Source organism: Equus asinus, chromosome 5 (genome assembly GCF_041296235.1).
Source record: "Equus asinus isolate D_3611 breed Donkey chromosome 5, EquAss-T2T_v2, whole genome shotgun sequence".
Lineage (NCBI taxonomy): Eukaryota > Metazoa > Chordata > Mammalia > Perissodactyla > Equidae > Equus > Equus asinus.
Window position 1 is genome coordinate 52,064,416 of NC_091794.1, and position 21,659 is coordinate 52,086,074.

A 21,659-nucleotide genomic window follows, 5' to 3' on the forward strand; every position below is an offset into this window, starting at 1 on the left:
CTCTAGGGTGGGATCCGAAGAGAAGCAGACACAGGGCAAGTGGCAAGAGGAAGAAACACGAGGTGGGAGGCATTGCCTGCAGGTGACACATGCCTCCAGTTTGAGAGGTATTGTCCTCTAAGGTAGGACACACGCCAGAGGACATGTCTAGCAAGTCCACGCTCCAGTCCTCCCCAGTGTGCAGACAGGAGGCCGACAGGCCCTGAGAGACACAACGGCTTATGCAGGATCCAGAAGAGGTAAGGAAGAGGACTTGTTTCTGCGTCAGTCTCAAAGCTGGGACCTCGGCCGCACCCAGACCCTCTAGGGAGCCTGTGAGACGGGTGTGTTGGTGTTCCTGGGTACGCGTACGACGTCGCATGGAGAAGGGGGGTGAGCAAGGCCATGGCCAGAGGACTGTTTGCATGGGTGGTATCTGAGGGGGGCACTCAGGTAAGGGCACTGCAGGAAATGAGGTCACTTCCTTGACAACAGACCCCAACAGACTTGGAACCCCCGCAACTAGGCAGCCACGTGCGCAAAGCCAGCTCACTTGGCTGGAGACTCTTGATAGAGAACCATGTTCTCCTGCTTTCTCCCGCCTGACCAGGGCTCTGGTTCCCAGAAAGCCCGGAGGGAGAACCTTTTGAGACGTTGTGGACGCTGGCTCAGCTCCCACGCCCCCCACCGCTGGACCTTTGGCAGGAGGTCCTCTCAGGTAACATGAGGAAGCCTAGAGCAGCCCAATCGAGGCCAGACCAGCTCCCCGAGCCCTCCCAGGGCAGCCCTCATCCCGTCTCCTCGTGAGTGTGGGGGCCAGAGGGACATGTGGGCAGGATCTGCCCTTGGCCGCAGAAGGTTGGTGGGCTGGCAGTAACCTGCTTTTCCCGTCACGTTCCCAAGCCAGGACAGGGCTGGCGGGACTGAAAGGGGACCCCTAAGCTGCCTCCTCATTCCAGGCCCTCAGGCTGCCGTGTGTTTCCCTCCTCGCTGGAGGTCTGTGTGGACCGTGGGGCGGGGTATGTGTGTCCAGAGTGGAGAGAGTCACAGAGGTGTGAGAGCCAGCCAAGACAGCCAGTCGGGTCTCTGAGGCTTGCCGCCTGGCTGCCGGGCACTGTCTTTCCAGAGCGTCACTCAGGAGATGGGCCAGCAGCTGAGCAACGACGCCCTCGACTCCACCACCCTGCAGGAAGGGAAGGTGCCCCACGCTGCCAAGCGAGGCCAGGGCCGGCTCAGGGTGAGTGCGGGTGCTGGGGAGACCCAAGCCCCAGGGCCCCAAGACAGCACTGAGGACCCCAGGTCTTCGAAGGCCCTGAGACAGCCCCGGGGCTCCTGCCTGGAGCCCTGCTCCCCAAGGAATCTGAATCCCCATCTCTTCCCCCGACCTTCCCCTGCGGGCCCAGCCCCCGTCTTGGCCAGAGGAGACGGCCCTGTCCACAGAGGTGCAGCAGAGCAGAGACATTTCTAGCCCATCAGCTCACGGGCGTTCAAGAGTCCTTTTGCGTTCTGTAGAGATTTTCCTGTTTGAACTCCCATCCTCACGTGTCCATGTGGCCTGGCAATCCTTCCCCACCTTCTCCCAGTCGGACGCAGCATCCTGATGGATAGGCATGCTTTTTGCCCAAAAGGACATGGGGCTCACAGTGTTCTTTCTGGTCCTCTGCCTTTGCCGTCCAGAGGAACACGTCCACGTGGCCTCTCGAGGTCAGGGCATCGGGCCTCAGCAGGCCGCCCAACTTTCCAGAAGGGAGACCCATTAGCCCAGTGACTCAGCCCTTCACTGAACCCGCACCTTCTGTTGCCATTTCCACAGCACCGCCCTGATCACCCTGCCTGTCCTCCCGTCCTCATCCCTCCCAGCCCACGAAAAGCCTCTGTGTTCTCCTGTCTAGAATGGGCAGTTGGTCAGCCACCCCAGGGTTGATGCTCTTCATCCAGGGAAGGGCTGTCACTCCTCTGCCAGCACCAAAGACCTAGGAGACCAAGAGGTTTAATCCTTCTGCACCTCACATCCTACTTGGAATCCCGAGAATTCTTCCCTGCCCTGGGCAATGATGCCCACTTCTGGCCACAAGTCACCGCGGGCTTGGGCATTCGGTCCGACCTCCAGTCCCCGGCACTCCTGGGGCCCGCGGTGCGGCCTCTGATGGCAAGCGGCCCCTCTGTCTGACCCCAGGCTGAAAATCCATCCCGAGCGAAGAGCAAAGCGTCCCGCCTGGTGTGGACCGTCCAGGCTGGAACGCGGCAGAAGCGAGTGGAGCACCTGGTGCCCGCCTTCCTGGAGGGCGACACCGCCTACGTCCACAGCTTCCTGTGCACTTATAGAGGTTTTGCCACCACACGACAGGTGCTGGAGCTGCTGTTTCAAAGGTGAGTGCCGTGCCCCTCCGCAGCACTGTGGGCATTCAGCCACCTACTAGCTGTGAGGCTGGGGATGTCACGGCACCTCCCCGAGCCTCGGTTTGCTCCTTGCAAGGCGGGCTGAAGAGAGGATCAGCCTCCAGGGGAGATTGTAGGGACTCAAGCAGGTGCTGCCTGCAAAGGCTTCTCGAGAAGCCTAACCCTCTGGGAGGGTCGACTGGAGCGGAGGGGCTGTGGTTGTGCTCATTGAGGATATTCCTCTTGCCTATGGCGAAGCCTCCGCCTCGTCCCTCAGCGTGCCCGTGGCCTTCACTGAGCTGTTGTCTTCCCTTTGGAAAAGGAGATGGGAGAGCTCTTCTAGGTCTCTGACCTGGGTGAAGCCAGAGCAGCGATCCCTGGGCTGAGCCGAGGCCCCCGACCCACTCAAGCAGGAGGGAGGGGCCGGTTGGAGCTCCTTCCTTCATCACGCACACACAGAGGGCCCCACTAGGTGCAGAAAGTTTTCTAGGCACTGACCAGAATCCCGTGCACAGAGCAGGCGACAGCCATGCCCTCCAGGGCTCCATTCTCCTTGGGAGTCAGACAGCGCCGCTAGGCTTCTCACGCAGGCCTGATCCACAGTCCAGTGCATGCGACGTCCTCCTGTGTCTTCTAGATACGGTTGTGTCCTTGCCTATGGCGATGAGGACGGCGGACCCTTAGACCAACTCAAAAAGTGAGTGGGCTTTGGAATCCCTAGGAGGGCGCCCAGCGTCCACACTTGGAGGGCAGTTGCCTGCAGCGTCCCGCTCACTCATCTGCTAGAACCTCCCCAGCGGGTGCTCAGCTCCTGCTCAGGGGGCTCAGGGAGTGCTCCGGGGCCACATAAGCCCCTCCCTGGTCGAGATACGGGGCAGGGGAGCATGACCCTCATGGGACACCTGGCGAATCAGGCAGCACGTAGGCCCAGGAGGGAAAGTTGGAGGCAAGAGGAGGGCCCTGGGAAGCATGGGCGGGAGACAATGTCCGTTGTTCCCTCACTGGTCAGATGTTCTGGGAGCACCTCCTGTGTGCCAGGGAGGGCAATGCAAAGAGGAGACTGCACCGCTCGCTGCCCTCACGCAGCTGACGTTCCAGTGGGCAGTGGGCAGAGAGATGCTCCAAGCAGTGTGTCAGGCTTCCCTGAGGCCTAGGAGAGGTGACGCCACCACGGCACAGGGCTCCCCCTTCCAAAGGCGTTTTCCTAGCCCCTCCTTGGTGCCCTGGCCTACCTCTGCCAAGACTGCCAGATTGGAGGTGGCCGCCAAGTAGGACTGGCCCCTGGACAGCCAGGAGCGGGAGGCCCAGGAGCCCAGGCCCGCACAGGGATGCCCGGGAGGCCAGCGTGCAAGGAAAGGACCCTTCTCTGACTCTGCTGCCCACCTGTCCGTCCTCAGGGCCATCTCCTTCATTCTGGGCGCCTGGCTCCGATGGTACCCTGAGGATTTTATCCAGCCCCCAGATGTTCCCAGCCTGGAACTGCTCTTGGCCTACATTGGTCTCAATATGCCCGGCTCGGAGCTGGAGCACCGCGCCCGCGTTCTTCTTTCCCAGCTGGAGCACCCTGAGCACACTGAGGCCAAGACTGAGGGTGAGGAGGACTCGGGTGTGTGACGTGGGCGTGTGCAGAGGGGATGGCGCTGCGCCCCCCGGAGCAGAGTGTCCAGAGGCTGGGGTTCGGCTGGGAGCAAGGGGCGGCGGGCTCAGATCACTCTTGCCAGGGACTCGAGTCTGGGAAGACTTTCGGGGGCGTGGTGCTTGGACTGAGACTGCTTGATTGGCGGCAGAGGGTCCCTTTCTTTGGAATGACTTGGGCGGGCAGTCATGTTGGTGGCGTTTTCTCTTCTTCCATCTCCAGCTGCAGCTCCACCGAAAGATGCGGAAGCCCCTGAAGATCCGGCACCATCTCTCCCTCTCGTGCCCAGCCCAGCTCAGAGCCGCACAGGCATCTTCCGAGCCACAGCCGGCTCAAGACCTTCAGCAAGCACTTGCAGCATCCCAGCCACTACCCTCAGCTCCTGAGCTGCAGCCCCAGAGAATCCTCGCCTTCCCCTAGCCATGGCGTGGGTTTTAAAGTTTTGTTTTCGGCTTTTCTTTACTTAACCTTTCCCTGTATTTTATCTCGTCAGTTCAATAAAGTTTAGTTCTTGGGTTCTTTTCAATTGTTCGCTGAAGTGGCGTGAAGCAGACTCACAATGTCACACCAACGTCATCCGCATCTAGTACCCGCCCATTTTTGTCCAAGAGAAACCCTGTCCCTGGGAAGCAGTCAGTCTCCCTTCCTCCCACCGCAAGTCCCCGGTAGCCACTGAGTTTCCTTCTGTCGGACTCCGTGCGTTTCCCTCCTCCGGAGTTTGCATGGAAGTGCCAGCCTTCCAGAGGTGGCCTCCTGTGCCTGGCTGGGTCTGGTCTGAGGTGAGCGACTCCGGATGTTTGAAATTGAGATAGCGGTTTTCATTAAGAAGAAAAATCCCCCGGAGATCAAAGATTCTGTCTCAAAGAGGATGCCCCGCTATTCCCTCTTTTCACTTCCTGGGGATGGGGACCCATTGGAGGTGTGACACCAGAGCTGGAAACAGCGAGGGAAATGTCGGGGCCAGGGAGACCCCTTTCAAATCTTTCGCTTTCCTGGATGGGCCACGGTAACGTTTTCAAAATGGGCAAATTTTAAAAATATTCTCATCGCGTATGAAACACTGGCGTTTACAAGAAGCGTATCGTGGAGTAAAATATATTCCCCAAAGTTTTAACGTTTGAGATAGATAACTAATGTTAATTTGGTAAAAGAATGACTTAAAGATGAGTCATAAGAAACGATGCCCTCGTTCTACCAAGAAACAACTGCCCAGAACAAGGGGTGGCCAGCTTTGCAGAGCTCTTCATTGAGCTCCGGTGCGGGGGCGTGTGTGTGTGTGTGTGTGTGTGTGTGTGAGTGTGTGTGTGTGTGTGTGTGAGGGCGGTGTGGGTGTGTGGGTGTGTGAGGGTGTGGTGCGGGAAGGAGCCTGGGGCTGTTCCTTCCTGGTACCTGATGCCCCAGAGTGGGCTGTGAGTAGTCACACCTATCCCCTTGCGCGTTCTCAGGGACCACTGACCACATCCAAATCTCAGTAGTGACACGGCATCGCTTTGCCGTCCTCTGTGGAATCGCTCAAGTCAGTCCACACTCAAGAGGAGGGGATTACAGCAGGAGGTCTAGACCAGGAAGTCCTGATCCCAGGTGGCCAGTGACGGGAGAAGGAGAAGACCCCAGCACTTCAATGCCTTGCCCAGAATCCCAGATGAGGAAGAAGGCGGCGCCAGGGAGGAAGCCAGCTCTGCGTCCTCAAGGCTGGGGCTCTGGCTGCACACAGGCATTCCCAGGGGCCTCTGGAGAAGGCTGTGTTGGTGGAAGTGCCTACAGATCTGGAGATGGCATGGGGGTGAGGGGGAGTATTCGGCAGTGTACACGGGCATTTGGTCAGTTCTTGTTTGAGGAGGAGCCCAGGTCCGGGGCACCCTTGATTGTAGCCCTGCCCACATCACACCCACGGTGGAGGCAGTGGCGGCCACTTTTCTGCTGAGCTCAGGCCTATGCAGTCCTGAATTGAATCTCTCACTGGAACATTGGGAAACTGAGGCCCCTAGAGGGGTATGGAATGGCCCTCGACAGGGTGAGTCCCGTGGGTAAGTGTGTGTTCTGACCTTCTAGGGCAAGACTGGGACCCCACGCGGAGGCTTGGCTTCTGAAACTAGGAACCATGAGATCTTGAGAAGCTCTTGCCAATCCCTCCCTTTTGTGGGAGCTGTTTTCTTCTTGGCCTCCACAACCTGAGCACACAACGCGCGGACGCACACAAACACACACACACGCACACACGCGCATGAACACACACACACACACACATTGACCTTGGATGCAAGGATGGACTCTAGGGTGGGATCCGAAGAGAAGCAGACACAGGGCAAGTGGCAAGAGGAAGAAACACGAGGTGGGAGGCATTGCCTGCAGGTGACACACGCCTCCAGTTTGAGAGGTATTGTCCTCTAAGGTAGGACACACGCCAGAGGACATGTCTAGCAAGTCCACGCTCCAGTCCTCCCCAGTGTGCAGACAGGAGGCCGACAGGCCCTGAGAGACACAACGGCTTATGCAGGATCCAGAAGAGGTAAGGAAGAGGACTTGTTTCTGCGTCAGTCTCAAAGCTGGGACCTCGGCCGCACCCAGACCCTCTAGGGAGCCTGTGAGACGGGTGTGTTGGTGTTCCTGGGTACGCGTACGACGTCGCATGGAGAAGGGGGGTGAGCAAGGCCATGGCCAGAGGACTGTTTGCATGGGTGGTATCTGAGGGGGGCACTCAGGTAAGGGCACTGCAGGAAATGAGGTCACTTCCTTGACAACAGACCCCAACAGACTTGGAACCCCCGCAACTAGGCAGCCACGTGCGCAAAGCCAGCTCACTTGGCTGGAGACTCTTGATAGAGAACCATGTTCTCCTGCTTTCTCCCGCCTGACCAGGGCTCTGGTTCCCAGAAAGCCCGGAGGGAGAACCTTTTGAGACGTTGTGGACGCTGGCTCAGCTCCCACGCCCCCCACCGCTGGACCTTTGGCAGGAGGTCCTCTCAGGTAACATGAGGAAGCCTAGAGCAGCCCAATCGAGGCCAGACCAGCTCCCCGAGCCCTCCCAGGGCAGCCCTCATCCCGTCTCCTCGTGAGTGTGGGGGCCAGAGGGACATGTGGGCAGGATCTGCCCTTGGCCGCAGAAGGTTGGTGGGCTGGCAGTAACCTGCTTTTCCCATCACGTTCCCAAGCCAGGACAGGGCTGGCGGGACTGAAAGGGGACCCCTAAGCTGCCTCCTCATTCCAGGCCCTCAGGCTGCCGTGTGTTTCCCTCCTCGCTGGAGGTCTGTGTGGACCGTGGGGCGGGGTATGTGTGTCCAGAGTGGAGAGAGTCACAGAGGTGTGAGAGCCAGCCAAGACAGCCAGTCGGGTCTCTGAGGCTTGCCGCCTGGCTGCCGGGCACTGTCTTTCCAGAGCGTCACTCAGGAGATGGGCCAGCAGCTGAGCAACGACGCCCTCGACTCCACCACCCTGCAGGAAGGGAAGGTGCCCCACGCTGCCAAGCGAGGCCAGGGCCGGCTCAGGGTGAGTGCGGGTGCTGGGGAGACCCAAGCCCCAGGGCCCCAAGACAGCACTGAGGACCCCAGGTCTTCGAAGGCCCTGAGACAGCCCCGGGGCTCCTGCCTGGAGCCCTGCTCCCCAAGGAATCTGAATCCCCATCTCTTCCCCCGACCTTCCCCTGCGGGCCCAGCCCCCGTCTTGGCCAGAGGAGACGGCCCTGTCCACAGAGGTGCAGCAGAGCAGAGACATTTCTAGCCCATCAGCTCACGGGCGTTCAAGAGTCCTTTTGCGTTCTGTAGAGATTTTCCTGTTTGAACTCCCATCCTCACGTGTCCATGTGGCCTGGCAATCCTTCCCCACCTTCTCCCAGTCGGACGCAGCATCCTGATGGATAGGCATGCTTTTTGCCCAAAAGGACATGGGGCTCACAGTGTTCTTTCTGGTCCTCTGCCTTTGCCGTCCAGAGGAACACGTCCACGTGGCCTCTCGAGGTCAGGGCATCGGGCCTCAGCAGGCCGCCCAACTTTCCAGGAGGGAGACCCATTAGCCCAGTGACTCAGCCCTTCACTGAACCCGCACCTTCTGTTGCCATTTCCACAGCACCGCCCTGATCACCCTGCCTGTCCTCCCGTCCTCATCCCTCCCAGCCCACGAAAAGCCTCTGTGTTCTCCTGTCTAGAATGGGCAGTTGGTCAGCCACCCCAGGGTTGATGCTCTTCATCCAGGGAAGGGCTGTCACTCCTCTGCCAGCACCAAAGACCTAGGAGACCAAGAGGTTTAATCCTTCTGCACCTCACATCCTACTTGGAATCCCGAGAATTCTTCCCTGCCCTGGGCAATGATGCCCACTTCTGGCCACAAGTCACCGCGGGCTTGGGCATTCGGTCCGACCTCCAGTCCCCGGCACTCCTGGGGCCCGCGGTGCGGCCTCTGATGGCAAGCGGCCCCTCTGTCTGACCCCAGGCTGAAAATCCATCCCGAGCGAAGAGCAAAGCGTCCCGCCTGGTGTGGACCGTCCAGGCTGGAACGCGGCAGAAGCGAGTGGAGCACCTGGTGCCCGCCTTCCTGGAGGGCGACACCGCCTACGTCCACAGCTTCCTGTGCACTTATAGAGGTTTTGCCACCACACGACAGGTGCTGGAGCTGCTGTTTCAAAGGTGAGTGCCGTGCCCCTCCGCAGCACTGTGGGCATTCAGCCACCTACTAGCTGTGAGGCTGGGGATGTCACGGCACCTCCCCGAGCCTCGGTTTGCTCCTTGCAAGGCGGGCTGAAGAGAGGATCAGCCTCCAGGGGAGATTGTAGGCACTCAAGCAGGTGCTGCCTGCAAAGGCTTCTCGAGAAGCCTAACCCTCTGGGAGGGTCGACTGGAGCGGAGGGGCTGTGGTTGTGCTCATTGAGGATATTCCTCTTGCCTATGGCGAAGCCTCCGCCTCGTCCCTCAGCGTGCCCGTGGCCTTCACTGAGCTGTTGTCTTCCCTTTGGAAAAGGAGATGGGAGAGCTCTTCTAGGTCTCTGACCTGGGTGAAGCCAGAGCAGCGATCCCTGGGCTGAGCCGAGGCCCCCGACCCACTCAAGCAGGAGGGAGGGGCCGGTTGGAGCTCCTTCCTTCATCACGCACACACAGAGGGCCCCACTAGGTGCAGAAAGTTTTCTAGGCACTGACCAGAATCCCGTGCACAGAGCAGGCGACAGCCATGCCCTCCAGGGCTCCATTCTCCTTGGGAGTCAGACAGCGCCGCTAGGCTTCTCACGCAGGCCTGATCCACAGTCCAGTGCATGCGACGTCCTCCTGTGTCTTCTAGATACGGTTGTGTCCTTGCCTATGGCGATGAGGACGGCGGACCCCTAGACCAACTCAAAAAGTGAGTGGGCTTTGGAATCCCTAGGAGGGCGCCCAGCGTCCACACTTGGAGGGCAGTTGCCTGCAGCGTCCCGCTCACTCATCTGCTAGAACCTCCCCAGCGGGTGCTCAGCTCCTGCTCAGGGGGCTCAGGGAGTGCTCCGGGGCCACATAAGCCCCTCCCTGGTCGAGATACGGGGCAGGGGAGCATGACCCTCATGGGACACCTGGTGAATCAGGCAGCACGTAGGCCCAGGAGGGAAAGTTGGAGGCAAGAGGAGGGCCCTGGGAAGCATGGGCGGGAGACAATGTCCGTTGTTCCCTCACTGGTCAGATGTTCTGGGAGCACCTCCTGTGTGCCAGGGAGGGCAATGCAAAGAGGAGACTGCACCGCTCGCTGCCCTCACGCAGCTGACGTTCCAGTGGGCAGTGGGCAGAGAGATGCTCCAAGCAGTGTGTCAGGCTTCCCTGAGGCCTAGGAGAGGTGACGCCACCACGGCACAGGGCTCCCCCTTCCAAAGGCGTTTTCCTAGCCCCTCCTTGGTGCCCTGGCCTACCTCTGCCAAGACTGCCAGATTGGAGGTGGCCGCCAAGTAGGACTGGCCCCTGGACAGCCAGGAGCGGGAGGCCCAGGAGCCCAGGCCCGCACAGGGATGCCCGGGAGGCCAGCGTGCAAGGAAAGGACCCTTCTCTGACTCTGCTGCCCACCTGTCCGTCCTCAGGGCCATCTCCTTCATTCTGGGCGCCTGGCTCCGATGGTACCCTGAGGATTTTATCCAGCCCCCAGATGTTCCCAGCCTGGAACTGCTCTTGGCCTACATTGGTCTCAATATGCCCGGCTCGGAGCTGGAGCACCGCGCCCGCGTTCTTCTTTCCCAGCTGGAGCACCCTGAGCACACTGAGGCCAAGACTGAGGGTGAGGAGGACTCGGGTGTGTGACGTGGGCGTGTGCAGAGGGGATGGCGCTGCGCCCCCCGGAGCAGAGTGTCCAGAGGCTGGGGTTCGGCTGGGAGCAAGGGGCGGCGGGCTCAGATCACTCTTGCCAGGGACTCGAGTCTGGGAAGACTTTCGGGGGCGTGGTGCTTGGACTGAGACTGCTTGATTGGCGGCAGAGGGTCCCTTTCTTTGGAATGACTTGGGCGGGCAGTCATGTTGGTGGCGTTTTCTCTTCTTCCATCTCCAGCTGCAGCTCCACCGAAAGATGCGGAAGCCCCTGAAGATCCGGCACCATCTCTCCCTCTCGTGCCCAGCCCAGCTCAGAGCCGCACAGGCATCTTCCTAGCCACAGCCGGCTCAAGACCTTCAGCAAGCACTTGCAGCATCCCAGCCACTACCCTCAGCTCCTGAGCTGCAGCCCCAGAGAATCCTCGCCTTCCCCTAGCCATGGCGTGGGTTTTAAAGTTTTGTTTTCGGCTTTTCTTTACTTAACCTTTCCCTGTATTTTATCTCGTCAGTTCAATAAAGTTTAGTTCTTGGGTTCTTTTCAATTGTTCGCTGAAGTGGCGTGAAGCAGACTCACAATGTCACACCAACGTCATCCGCATCTAGTACCCGCCCATTTTTGTCCAAGAGAAACCCTGTCCCTGGGAAGCAGTCAGTCTCCCTTCCTCCCACCGCAAGTCCCCGGTAGCCACTGAGTTTCCTTCTGTCGGACTCCGTGCGTTTCCCTCCTCCGGAGTTTGCATGGAAGTGCCAGCCTTTCAGAGGTGGCCTCCTGTGCCTGGCTGGGTCTGGTCTGAGGTGAGCGACTCCGGATGTTTGAAATTGAGATAGCGGTTTTCATTAAGAAGAAAAATCCCCCGGAGATCAAAGATTCTGTCTCAAAGAGGATGCCCCGCTATTCCCTCTTTTCACTTCCTGGGGATGGGGACCCATTGGAGGTGTGACACCAGAGCTGGAAACAGCGAGGGAAATGTCGGGGCCAGGGAGACCCCTTTCAAATCTTTCGCTTTCCTGGATGGGCCACGGTAACGTTTTCAAAATGGGCAAATTTTAAAAATATTCTCATCGCGTATGAAACACTGGCGTTTACAAGAAGCGTATCGTGGAGTAAAATATATTCCCCAAAGTTTTAACGTTTGAGATAGATAACTAATGTTACTTTGGTAAAAGAATGACTTAAAGATGAGTCATAAGAAACGATGCCCTCGTTCTACCAAGAAACAACTGCCCAGAACAAGGGGTGGCCAGCTTTGCAGAGCTCTTCATTGAGCTCCGGTGCGGGGTCGTGTGTGTGTGTGAGTGTGTGTGTGTGAGTGTGTGTGTGTGTGTGTGAGGGCGGTGTGGGTGTGTGGGTGTGTGAGGGTGTGGTGCGGGAAGGAGCCTGGGGCTGTTCCTTCCTGGTACCTGATGCCCCAGAGTGGGCTGTGAGTAGTCACACCTATCCCCTTGCGCGTTCTCAGGGACCACTGACCACATCCAAATCTCAGTAGTGACACGGCATCGCTTTGCCGTCCTCTGTGGAATCGCTCAAGTCAGTCCACACTCAAGAGGAGGGGATTACAGCAGGCGGTCTAGACCAGGAAGTCCTGATCCCAGGTGGCCAGTGACGGGAGAAGGAGAAGACCCCAGCACTTCAATGCCTTGCCCAGAATCCCAGATGAGGAAGAAGGCGGCGCCAGGGAGGAAGCCAGCTCTGTGTCCTCAAGGCTGGGGCTCTGGCTGCACACAGGCATTCCCAGGGGCCTCTGGAGAAGGCTGTGTTGGTGGAAGTGCCTACAGATCTGGAGATGGCATGGGGGTGAGGGGGAGTATTCGGCAGTGTACACGGGCATTTGGTCAGTTCTTGTTTGAGGAGGAGCCCAGGTCCGGGGCACCCTTGATTGTAGCCCTGCCCACATCACACCCACGGTGGAGGCAGTGGCGGCCACTTTTCTGCTGAGCTCAGGCCTATGCAGTCCTGAATTGAATCTCTCACTGGAACATTGGGAAACTGAGGCCCCTAGAGGGGTATGGAATGGCCCTCGACAGGGTGAGTCCCGTGGGTAAGTGTGTGTTCTGACCTTCTAGGGCAAGACTGGGACCCCACGCGGAGGCTTGGCTTCTGAAACTAGGAACCATGAGATCTTGAGAAGCTCTTGCCAATCCCTCCCTTTTGTGGGAGCTGTTTTCTTCTTGGCCTCCACAACCTGAACACACAACACGCGGACGCACACAAACACACACACACAGGCACACACGCGCATGCACACACACACACACACACACACATTGACCTTGGATGCAAGGATGGACTCTAGGGTGGGATCCGAAGAGAAGCAGACACAGGGCAAGTGGCAAGAGGAAGAAACACGAGGTGGGAGGCATTGCCTGCAAGTGACACACGCCTCCAGTTTGAGAGGTATTGTCGTCTAAGGTAGGACACACGCCAGAGGACATGTCTAGCAAGTCCACGCTCCAGTCCTCCCCAGTGTGCAGACAGGAGGCCGACAGGCCCTGAGAGACACAACGGCTTATGCAGGATCCAGAAGAGGTAAGGAAGAGGACTTGTTTCTGCGTCAGTCTCAAAGCTGGGACCTCGGCCGCACCCAGACCCTCTAGGGAGCCTGTGAGACGGGTGTGTTGGTGTTCCTGGGTACGCGTACGACGTCGCATGGAGAAGGGGGGTGAGCAAGGCCATGGCCAGAGGACTGTTTGCATTGGTGGTATCTGAGGGGGGCACTCAGGTAAGGGCACTGCAGGAAATGAGGTCACTTCCTTGACAACAGACCCCAACAGACTTGGAACCCCCGCAACTAGGCAGCCACGTGCGCAAAGCCAGCTCACTTGGCTGGAGACTCTTGATAGAGAACCATGTTCTCCTGCTTTCTCCCGCCTGACCAGGGCTCTGGTTCCCAGAAAGCCCAGAGGGAGAACCTTTTGAGACGTTGTGGACGCTGGCTCAGCTCCCACGCCCCCCACCGCTGGACCTTTGGCAGGAGGTCCTCTCAGGTAACATGAGGAAGCCTAGAGCAGCCCAATCGAGGCCAGACCAGCTCCCCGAGCCCTCCCAGGGCAGCCCTCATCCCGTCTCCTCGTGAGTGTGGGGGCCAGAGGGACATGTGGGCAGGATCTGCCCTTGGCCGCAGAAGGTTGGTGGGCTGGCAGTAACCTGCTTTTCCCGTCACGTTCCCAAGCCAGGACAGGGCTGGCGGGACTGAAAGGGGACCCCTAAGCTGCCTCCTCATTCCAGGCCCTCAGGCTGCCGTGTGTTTCCCTCCTCGCTGGAGGTCTGTGTGGACCGTGGGGCGGGGTATGTGTGTCCAGAGTGGAGAGAGTCACAGAGGTGTGAGAGCCAGCCAAGACAGCCAGTCGGGTCTCTGAGGCTTGCCGCCTGGCTGCCGGGCACTGTCTTTCCAGAGCGTCACTCAGGAGATGGGCCAGCAGCTGAGCAACGACGCCCTCGACTCCACCACCCTGCAGGAAGGGAAGGTGCCCCACGCTGCCAAGCGAGGCCAGGGCCGGCTCAGGGTGAGTGCGGGTGCTGGGGAGACCCAAGCCCCAGGGCCCCAAGACAGCACTGAGGACCCCAGGTCTTCGAAGGCCCTGAGACAGCCCCGGGGCTCCTGCCTGGAGCCCTGCTCCCCAAGGAATCTGAATCCCCATCTCTTCCCCCGACCTTCCCCTGCGGGCCCAGCCCCCGTCTTGGCCAGAGGAGACGGCCCTGTCCACAGAGGTGCAGCAGAGCAGAGACATTTCTAGCCCATCAGCTCACGGGCGTTCAAGAGTCCTTTTGCGTTCTGTAGAGATTTTCCTGTTTGAACTCCCATCCTCACGTGTCCATGTGGCCTGGCAATCCTTCCCCACCTTCTCCCAGTCGGACGCAGCATCCTGATGGATAGGCATGCTTTTTGCCCAAAAGGACATGGGGCTCACAGTGTTCTTTCTGGTCCTCTGCCTTTGCCGTCCAGAGGAACACGTCCACGTGGCCTCTCGAGGTCAGGGCATCGGGCCTCAGCAGGCCGCCCAACTTTCCAGAAGGGAGACCCATTAGCCCAGTGACTCAGCCCTTCACTGAACCCGCACCTTCTGTTGCCATTTCCACAGCACCGCCCTGATCACCCTGCCTGTCCTCCCGTCCTCATCCCTCCCAGCCCACGAAAAGCCTCTGTGTTCTCCTGTCTAGAATGGGCAGTTGGTCAGCCACCCCAGGGTTGATGCTCTTCATCCAGGGAAGGGCTGTCACTCCTCTGCCAGCACCAAAGACCTAGGAGACCAAGAGGTTTAATCCTTCTGCACCTCACATCCTACTTGGAATCCCGAGAATTCTTCCCTGCCCTGGGCAATGATGCCCACTTCTGGCCACAAGTCACCGCGGGCTTGGGCATTCGGTCCGACCTCCAGTCCCCGGCACTCCTGGGGCCCGCGGTGCGGCCTCTGATGGCAAGCGGCCCCTCTGTCTGACCCCAGGCTGAAAATCCATCCCGAGCGAAGAGCAAAGCGTCCCGCCTGGTGTGGACCGTCCAGGCTGGAACGCGGCAGAAGCGAGTGGAGCACCTGGTGCCCGCCTTCCTGGAGGGCGACACCGCCTACGTCCACAGCTTCCTGTGCACTTATAGAGGTTTTGCCACCACACGACAGGTGCTGGAGCTGCTGTTTCAAAGGTGAGTGCCGTGCCCCTCCGCAGCACTGTGGGCATTCAGCCACCTACTAGCTGTGAGGCTGGGGATGTCACGGCACCTCCCCGAGCCTCGGTTTGCTCCTTGCAAGGCGGGCTGAAGAGAGGATCAGCCTCCAGGGGAGATTGTAGGGACTCAAGCAGGTGCTGCCTGCAAAGGCTTCTCGAGAAGCCTAACCCTCTGGGAGGGTCGACTGGAGCGGAGGGGCTGTGGTTGTGCTCATTGAGGATATTCCTCTTGCCTATGGCGAAGCCTCCGCCTCGTCCCTCAGCGTGCCCGTGGCCTTCACTGAGCTGTTGTCTTCCCTTTGGAAAAGGAGATGGGAGAGCTCTTCTAGGTCTCTGACCTGGGTGAAGCCAGAGCAGCGATCCCTGGGCTGAGCCGAGGCCCCCGACCCACTCAAGCAGGAGGGAGGGGCCGGTTGGAGCTCCTTCCTTCATCACGCACACACAGAGGGCCCCACTAGGTGCAGAAAGTTTTCTAGGCACTGACCAGAATCCCGTGCACAGAGCAGGCGACAGCCATGCCCTCCAGGGCTCCATTCTCCTTGGGAGTCAGACAGCGCCGCTAGGCTTCTCACGCAGGCCTGATCCACAGTCCAGTGCATGCGACGTCCTCCTGTGTCTTCTAGATACGGTTGTGTCCTTGCCTATGGCGATGAGGACGGCGGACCCCTAGACCAACTCAAAAAGTGAGTGGGCTTTGGAATCCCTAGGAGGGCGCCCAGCGTCCACACTTGGAGGGCAGTTGCCTGCAGCGTCCCGCTCACTCATCTGCTAGAACCTCCCCAGCGGGTGCTCAGCTCCTGCTCAGGGGGCTCAGGGAGTGCTCCGGGGCCACATAAGCCCCTCGCTGGTCGAGATACGGGGCAGGGGAGCATGACCCTCATGGGACACCTGGCGAATCAGGCAGCACGTAGGCCCAGGAGGGAAAGTTGGAGGCAAGAGGAGGGCCCTGGGAAGCATGGGCGGGAGACAATGTCCGTTGTTCCCTCACTGGTCAGATGTTCTGGGAGCACCTCCTGTGTGCCAGGGAGGGCAATGCAAAGAGGAGACTGCACCGCTCGCTGCCCTCACGCAGCTGACGTTCCAGTGGGCAGTGGGCAGAGAGATGCTCCAAGCAGTGTGTCAGGCTTCCCTGAGGCCTAGGAGAGGTGACGCCACCACGGCACAGGGCTCCCCCTTCCAAAGGCGTTTTCCTAGCCCCTCCTTGGTGCCCTGGCCTACCTCTGCCAAGACTGCCAGATTGGAGGTGGCCGCCAAGTAGGACTGGCCCCTGGACAGCCAGGAGCGGGAGGCCCAGGAGCCCAGGCCCGCACAGGGATGCCCGGGAGGCCAGCGTGCAAGGAAAGGACCCTTCTCTGACTCTGCTGCCCACCTGTCCGTCCTCAGGGCCATCTCCTTCATTCTGGGCGCCTGGCTCCGATGGTACCCTGAGGATTTTATCCAGCCCCCAGATGTTCCCAGCCTGGAACTGCTCTTGGCCTACATTGGTCTCAATATGCCCGGCTCGGAGCTGGAGCACCGCGCCCGCGTTCTTCTTTCCCAGCTGGAGCACCCTGAGCACACTGAGGCCAAGACTGAGGGTGAGGAGGACTCGGGTGTGTGACGTGGGCGTGTGCAGAGGGGATGGCGCTGCGCCCCCCGGAGCAGAGTGTCCAGAGGCTGGGGTTCGGCTGGGAGCAAGGGGCGGCGGGCTCAGATCACTCTTGCCAGGGACTCGAGTCTGGGAAGACTTTCGGGGGCGTGGTGCTTGGACTGAGACTGCTTGATTGGCGGCAGAGGGTCCCTTTCTTTGGAATGACTTGGGCGGGCAGTCATGTTGGTGGCGTTTTCTCTTCTTCCATCTCCAGCTGCAGCTCCACCGAAAGATGCGGAAGCCCCTGAAGATCCGGCACCATCTCTCCCTCTCGTGCCCAGCCCAGCTCAGAGCCGCACAGGCATCTTCCGAGCCACAGCCGGCTCAAGACCTTCAGCAAGCACTTGCAGCATCCCAGCCACTACCCTCAGCTCCTGAGCTGCAGCCCCAGAGAATCCTCGCCTTCCCCTAGCCATGGCGTGGGTTTTAAAGTTTTGTTTTCGGCTTTTCTTTACTTAACCTTTCCCTGTATTTTATCTCGTCAGTTCAATAAAGTTTAGTTCTTGGGTTCTTTTCAATTGTTCGCTGAAGTGGCGTGAAGCAGACTCACAATGTCACACCAACGTCATCCGCATCTAGTACCCGCCCATTTTTGTCCAAGAGAAACCCTGTCCCTGGGAAGCAGTCAGTCTCCCTTCCTCCCACCGCAAGTCCCCGGTAGCCACTGAGTTTCCTTCTGTCGGACTCCGTGCGTTTCCCTCCTCCGGAGTTTGCATGGAAGTGCCAGCCTTCCAGAGGTGGCCTCCTGTGCCTGGCTGGGTCTGGTCTGAGGTGAGCGACTCCGGATGTTTGAAATTGAGATAGCGGTTTTCATTAAGAAGAAAAATCCCCCGGAGATCAAAGATTCTGTCTCAAAGAGGATGCCCCGCTATTCCCTCTTTTCACTTCCTGGGGATGGGGACCCATTGGAGGTGTGACACCAGAGCTGGAAACAGCGAGGGAAATGTTGGGGCCAGGGAGACCCCTTTCAAATCTTTCGCTTTCCTGGATGGGCCACGGTAACGTTTTCAAAATGGGCAAATTTTAAAAATATTCTCATCGCATATGAAACACTGGCGTTTACAAGAAGCGTATCGTGGAGTAAAATATATTCCCCAAAGTTTTAACGTTTGAGATAGATAACTAATGTTACTTTGGTAAAAGAATGACTTAAAGATGAGTCATAAGAAACGATGCCCTCGTTCTACCAAGAAACAACTGCCCAGAACAAGGGGTGGCCAGCTTTGCAGAGCTCTTCATTGAGCTCCGGTGCGGGGGCGCGGGTGTGTGTCTGTGTGTGTGTGTGAGTGTGTGTGTGTGTGTGTGTGTGTGTGAGGGCGGTGTGGGTGTGTGGGTGTGTGAGGGTGTGGTGCGGGAAGGAGCCTGGGGCTGTTCCTTCCTGGTACCTGATGCCCCAGAGTGGGCTGTGAGTAGTCACACCTATCCCCTTGCGCGTTCTCAGGGACCACTGACCACATCCAAATCTCAGTAGTGACACGGCATCGCTTTGCCGTCCTCTGTGGAATCGCTCAAGTCAGTCCACACTCAAGAGGAGGGGATTACAGCAGGCGGTCTAGACCAGGAAGTCCTGATCCCAGGTGGCCAGTGACGGGAGAAGGAGAAGACCCCAGCACTTCAATGCCTTGCCCAGAATCCCAGATGAGGAAGAAGGCGGCGCCAGGGAGGAAGCCAGCTCTGCGTCCTCAAGGCTGGGGCTCTGGCTGCACACAGGCATTCCCAGGGGCCTCTGGAGAAGGCTGTGTTGGTGGAAGTGCCTACAGATCTGGAGATGGCATGGGGGTGAGGGGGAGTATTCGGCAGTGTACACGGGCATTTGGTCAGTTCTTGTTTGAGGAGGAGCCCAGGTCCGGGGCACCCTTGATTGTAGCCCTGCCCACATCACACCCACGGTGGAGGCAGTGGCGGCCACTTTTCTGCTGAGCTCAGGCCTATGCAGTCCTGAATTGAATCTCTCACTGGAACATTGGGAAACTGAGGCCCCTAGAGGGGTATGGAATGGCCCTCGACAGGGTGAGTCCCGTGGGTAAGTGTGTGTTCTGACCTTCTAGGGCAAGACTGGGACCCCACGCGGAGGCTTGGCTTCTGAAACTAGGAACCATGAGATCTTGAGAAGCTCTTGCCAATCCCTCCCTTTTGTGGGAGCTGTTTTCTTCTTGGCCTCCACAACCTGAACACACAACACGCGGACGCACACAAACACACACACACACACGCACACACGCGCATGCACACACACACACACACACACACACATTGACCTTGGATGCAAGGATGGACTCTAGGGTGGGATCCGAAGAGAAGCAGACACAGGGCAAGTGGCAAGAGGAAGAAACACGAGGTGGGAGGCATTGCCTGCAGGTGACACATGCCTCCAGTTTGAGAGGTATTGTCCTCTAAGGTAGGACACACGCCAGAGGACATGTCTAGCAAGTCCACGCTCCAGTCCTCCCCAGTGTGCAGACAGGAGGCCGACAGGCCCTGAGAGACACAACGGCTTATGCAGGATCCAGAAGAGGTAAGGAAGAGGACTTGTTTCTGCGTCAGTCTCAAAGCTGGGACCTCGGCCGCACCCAGACCCTCTAGGGAGCCTGTGAGACGGGTGTGTTGGTGTTCCTGGGTACGCGTACGACGTCGCATGGAGAAGGGGGGTGAGCAAGGCCATGGCCAGAGGACTGTTTGCATGGGTGGTATCTGAGGGGGGCACTCAGGTAAGGGCACTGCAGGAAATGAGGTCACTTCCTTGACAACAGACCCCAACAGACTTGGAACCCCCGCAACTAGGCAGCCACGTGCGCAAAGCCAGCTCACTTGGCTGGAGACTCTTGATAGAGAACCATGTTCTCCTGCTTTCTCCCGCCTGACCAGGGCTCTGGTTCCCAGAAAGCCCGGAGGGAGAACCTTTTGAGACGTTGTGGACGCTGGCTCAGCTCCCACGCCCCCCACCGCTGGACCTTTGGCAGGAGGTCCTCTCAGGTAACATGAGGAAGCCTAGAGCAGCCCAATCGAGGCCAGACCAGCTCCCCGAGCCCTCCCAGGGCAGCCCTCATCCCGTCTCCTCGTGAGTGTGGGGGCCAGAGGGACATGTGGGCAGGATCTGCCCTTGGCCGCAGAAGGTTGGTGGGCTGGCAGTAACCTGCTTTTCCCGTCACGTTCCCAAGCCAGGACAGGGCTGGCGGGACTGAAAGGGGACCCCTAAGCTGCCTCCTCATTCCAGGCCCTCAGGCTGCCGTGTGTTTCCCTCCTCGCTGGAGGTCTGTGTGGACCGTGGGGCGGGGTATGTGTGTCCAGAGTGGAGAGAGTCACAGAGGTGTGAGAGCCAGCCAAGACAGCCAGTCGGGTCTCTGAGGCTTGCCGCCTGGCTGCCGGGCACTGTCTTTCCAGAGCGTCACTCAGGAGATGGGCCAGCAGCTGAGCAACGACGCCCTCGACTCCACCACCCTGCAGGAAGGGAAGGTGCCCCACGCTGCCAAGCGAGGCCAGGGCCGGCTCAGGGTGAGTGCGGGTGCTGGGGAGACCCAAGCCCCAGGGCCCCAAGACAGCACTGAGGACCCCAGGTCTTCGAAGGCCCTGAGACAGCCCCGGGGCTCCTGCCTGGAGCCCTGCTCCCCAAGGAATCTGAATCCCCATCTCTTCCCCCGACCTTCCCCTGCGGGCCCAGCCCCCGTCTTGGCCAGAGGAGACGGCCCTGTCCACAGAGGTGCAGCAGAGCAGAGACATTTCTAGCCCATCAGCTCACGGGCGTTCAAGAGTCCTTTTGCGTTCTGTAGAGATTTTCCTGTTTGAACTCCCATCCTCACGTGTCCATGTGGCCTGGCAATCCTTCCCCACCTTCTCCCAGTCGGACGCAGCATCCTGATGGATAGGCATGCTTTTTGCCCAAAAGGACATGGGGCTCACAGTGTTCTTTCTGGTCCTCTGCCTTTGCCGTCCAGAGGAACACGTCCACGTGGCCTCTCGAGGTCAGGGCATCGGGCCTCAGCAGGCCGCCCAACTTTCCAGAAGGGAGACCCATTAGCCCAGTGACTCAGCCCTTCACTGAACCCGCACCTTCTGTTGCCATTTCCACAGCACCGCCCTGATCACCCTGCCTGTCCTCCCGTCCTCATCCCTCCCAGCCCACGAAAAGCCTCTGTGTTCTCCTGTCTAGAATGGGCAGTTGGTCAGCCACCCCAGGGTTGATGCTCTTCATCCAGGGAAGGGCTGTCACTCCTCTGCCAGCACCAAAGACCTAGGAGACCAAGAGGTTTAATCCTTCTGCACCTCACATCCTACTTGGAATCCCGAGAATTCTTCCCTGCCCTGGGCAATGATGCCCACTTCTGGCCACAAGTCACCGCGGGCTTGGGCATTCGGTCCGACCTCCAGTCCCCGGCACTCCTGGGGCCCGCGGTGCGGCCTCTGATGGCAAGCGGCCCCTCTGTCTGACCCCAGGCTGAAAATCCATCCCGAGCGAAGAGCAAAGCGTCCCGCCTGGTGTGGACCGTCCAGGCTGGAACGCGGCAGAAGCGAGTGGAGCACCTGGTGCCCGCCTTCCTGGAGGGCGACACCGCCTACGTCCACAGCTTCCTGTGCACTTATAGAGGTTTTGCCACCACACGACAGGTGCTGGAGCTGCTGTTTCAAAGGTGAGTGCCGTGCCCCTCCGCAGCACTGTGGGCATTCAGCCACCTACTAGCTGTGAGGCTGGGGATGTCACGGCACCTCCCCGAGCCTCGGTTTGCTCCTTGCAAGGCGGGCTGAAGAGAGGATCAGCCTCCAGGGGAGATTGTAGGCACTCAAGCAGGTGCTGCCTGCAAAGGCTTCTCGAGAAGCCTAACCCTCTGGGAGGGTCGACTGGAGCGGAGGGGCTGTGGTTGTGCTCATTGAGGATATTCCTCTTGCCTATGGCGAAGCCTCCGCCTCGTCCCTCAGCGTGCCCGTGGCCTTCACTGAGCTGTTGTCTTCCCTTTGGAAAAGGAGATGGGAGAGCTCTTCTAGGTCTCTGACCTGGGTGAAGCCAGAGCAGCGATCCCTGGGCTGAGCCGAGGCCCCCGACCCACTCAAGCAGGAGGGAGGGGCCGGTTGGAGCTCCTTCCTTCATCACGCACACACAGAGGGCCCCACTAGGTGCAGAAAGTTTTCTAGGCA

At 59.2% G+C, this 21,659-nt stretch overlaps 3 protein-coding genes across 3 annotated transcripts in view; all 3 read left to right on the forward strand.

The window, feature by feature from the left end:
* Positions 1-21,659, forward strand: part of WDR49 (WD repeat domain 49) — a 523,215-nt gene that overhangs the window by 268,636 nt on the left and 232,920 nt on the right.
* Positions 699-4,518, forward strand: LOC139045430 (ral guanine nucleotide dissociation stimulator-like). Its single transcript, XM_070511450.1, has 4 exons — positions 699-1,216; positions 2,156-2,349; positions 3,756-3,949; positions 4,217-4,518. The coding sequence occupies exons 1-4, from the start codon at positions 1,121-1,123 to the stop codon at positions 4,378-4,380; spliced, it is 648 nt and encodes a 215-aa protein (XP_070367551.1). The 5' UTR covers positions 699-1,120; the 3' UTR covers positions 4,381-4,518.
* Positions 13,229-17,048, forward strand: LOC139045431 (ral guanine nucleotide dissociation stimulator-like). The gene is made up of 4 exons (XM_070511451.1): positions 13,229-13,746; positions 14,686-14,879; positions 16,286-16,479; positions 16,747-17,048. Exons 1-4 carry the CDS (start codon positions 13,651-13,653, stop codon positions 16,908-16,910), a joined length of 648 nt encoding a protein of 215 aa, XP_070367552.1. The 5' UTR covers positions 13,229-13,650; the 3' UTR covers positions 16,911-17,048.

Coding starts and splice junctions, on each gene's coding strand:
- LOC139045431 (XM_070511451.1), top strand. CDS start 13,651: ATGGGCCAGCAGCTGAGCAACGACGCCCTCGACTCCACCACCCTGCAG. Junction 13,747..14,685: donor GAGGCCAGGGCCGGCTCAGG/GTGAGTGCGGGT, acceptor GTCTGACCCCAG/GCTGAAAATCCATCCCGAGC. Junction 16,480..16,746: donor CACTGAGGCCAAGACTGAGG/GTGAGGAGGACT, acceptor TTCCATCTCCAG/CTGCAGCTCCACCGAAAGAT.
- LOC139045430 (XM_070511450.1), top strand. CDS start 1,121: ATGGGCCAGCAGCTGAGCAACGACGCCCTCGACTCCACCACCCTGCAG. Junction 2,350..3,755: donor CTGGAGCTGCTGTTTCAAAG/GTGAGTGCCGTG, acceptor GTCCGTCCTCAG/GGCCATCTCCTTCATTCTGG. Junction 3,950..4,216: donor CACTGAGGCCAAGACTGAGG/GTGAGGAGGACT, acceptor TTCCATCTCCAG/CTGCAGCTCCACCGAAAGAT.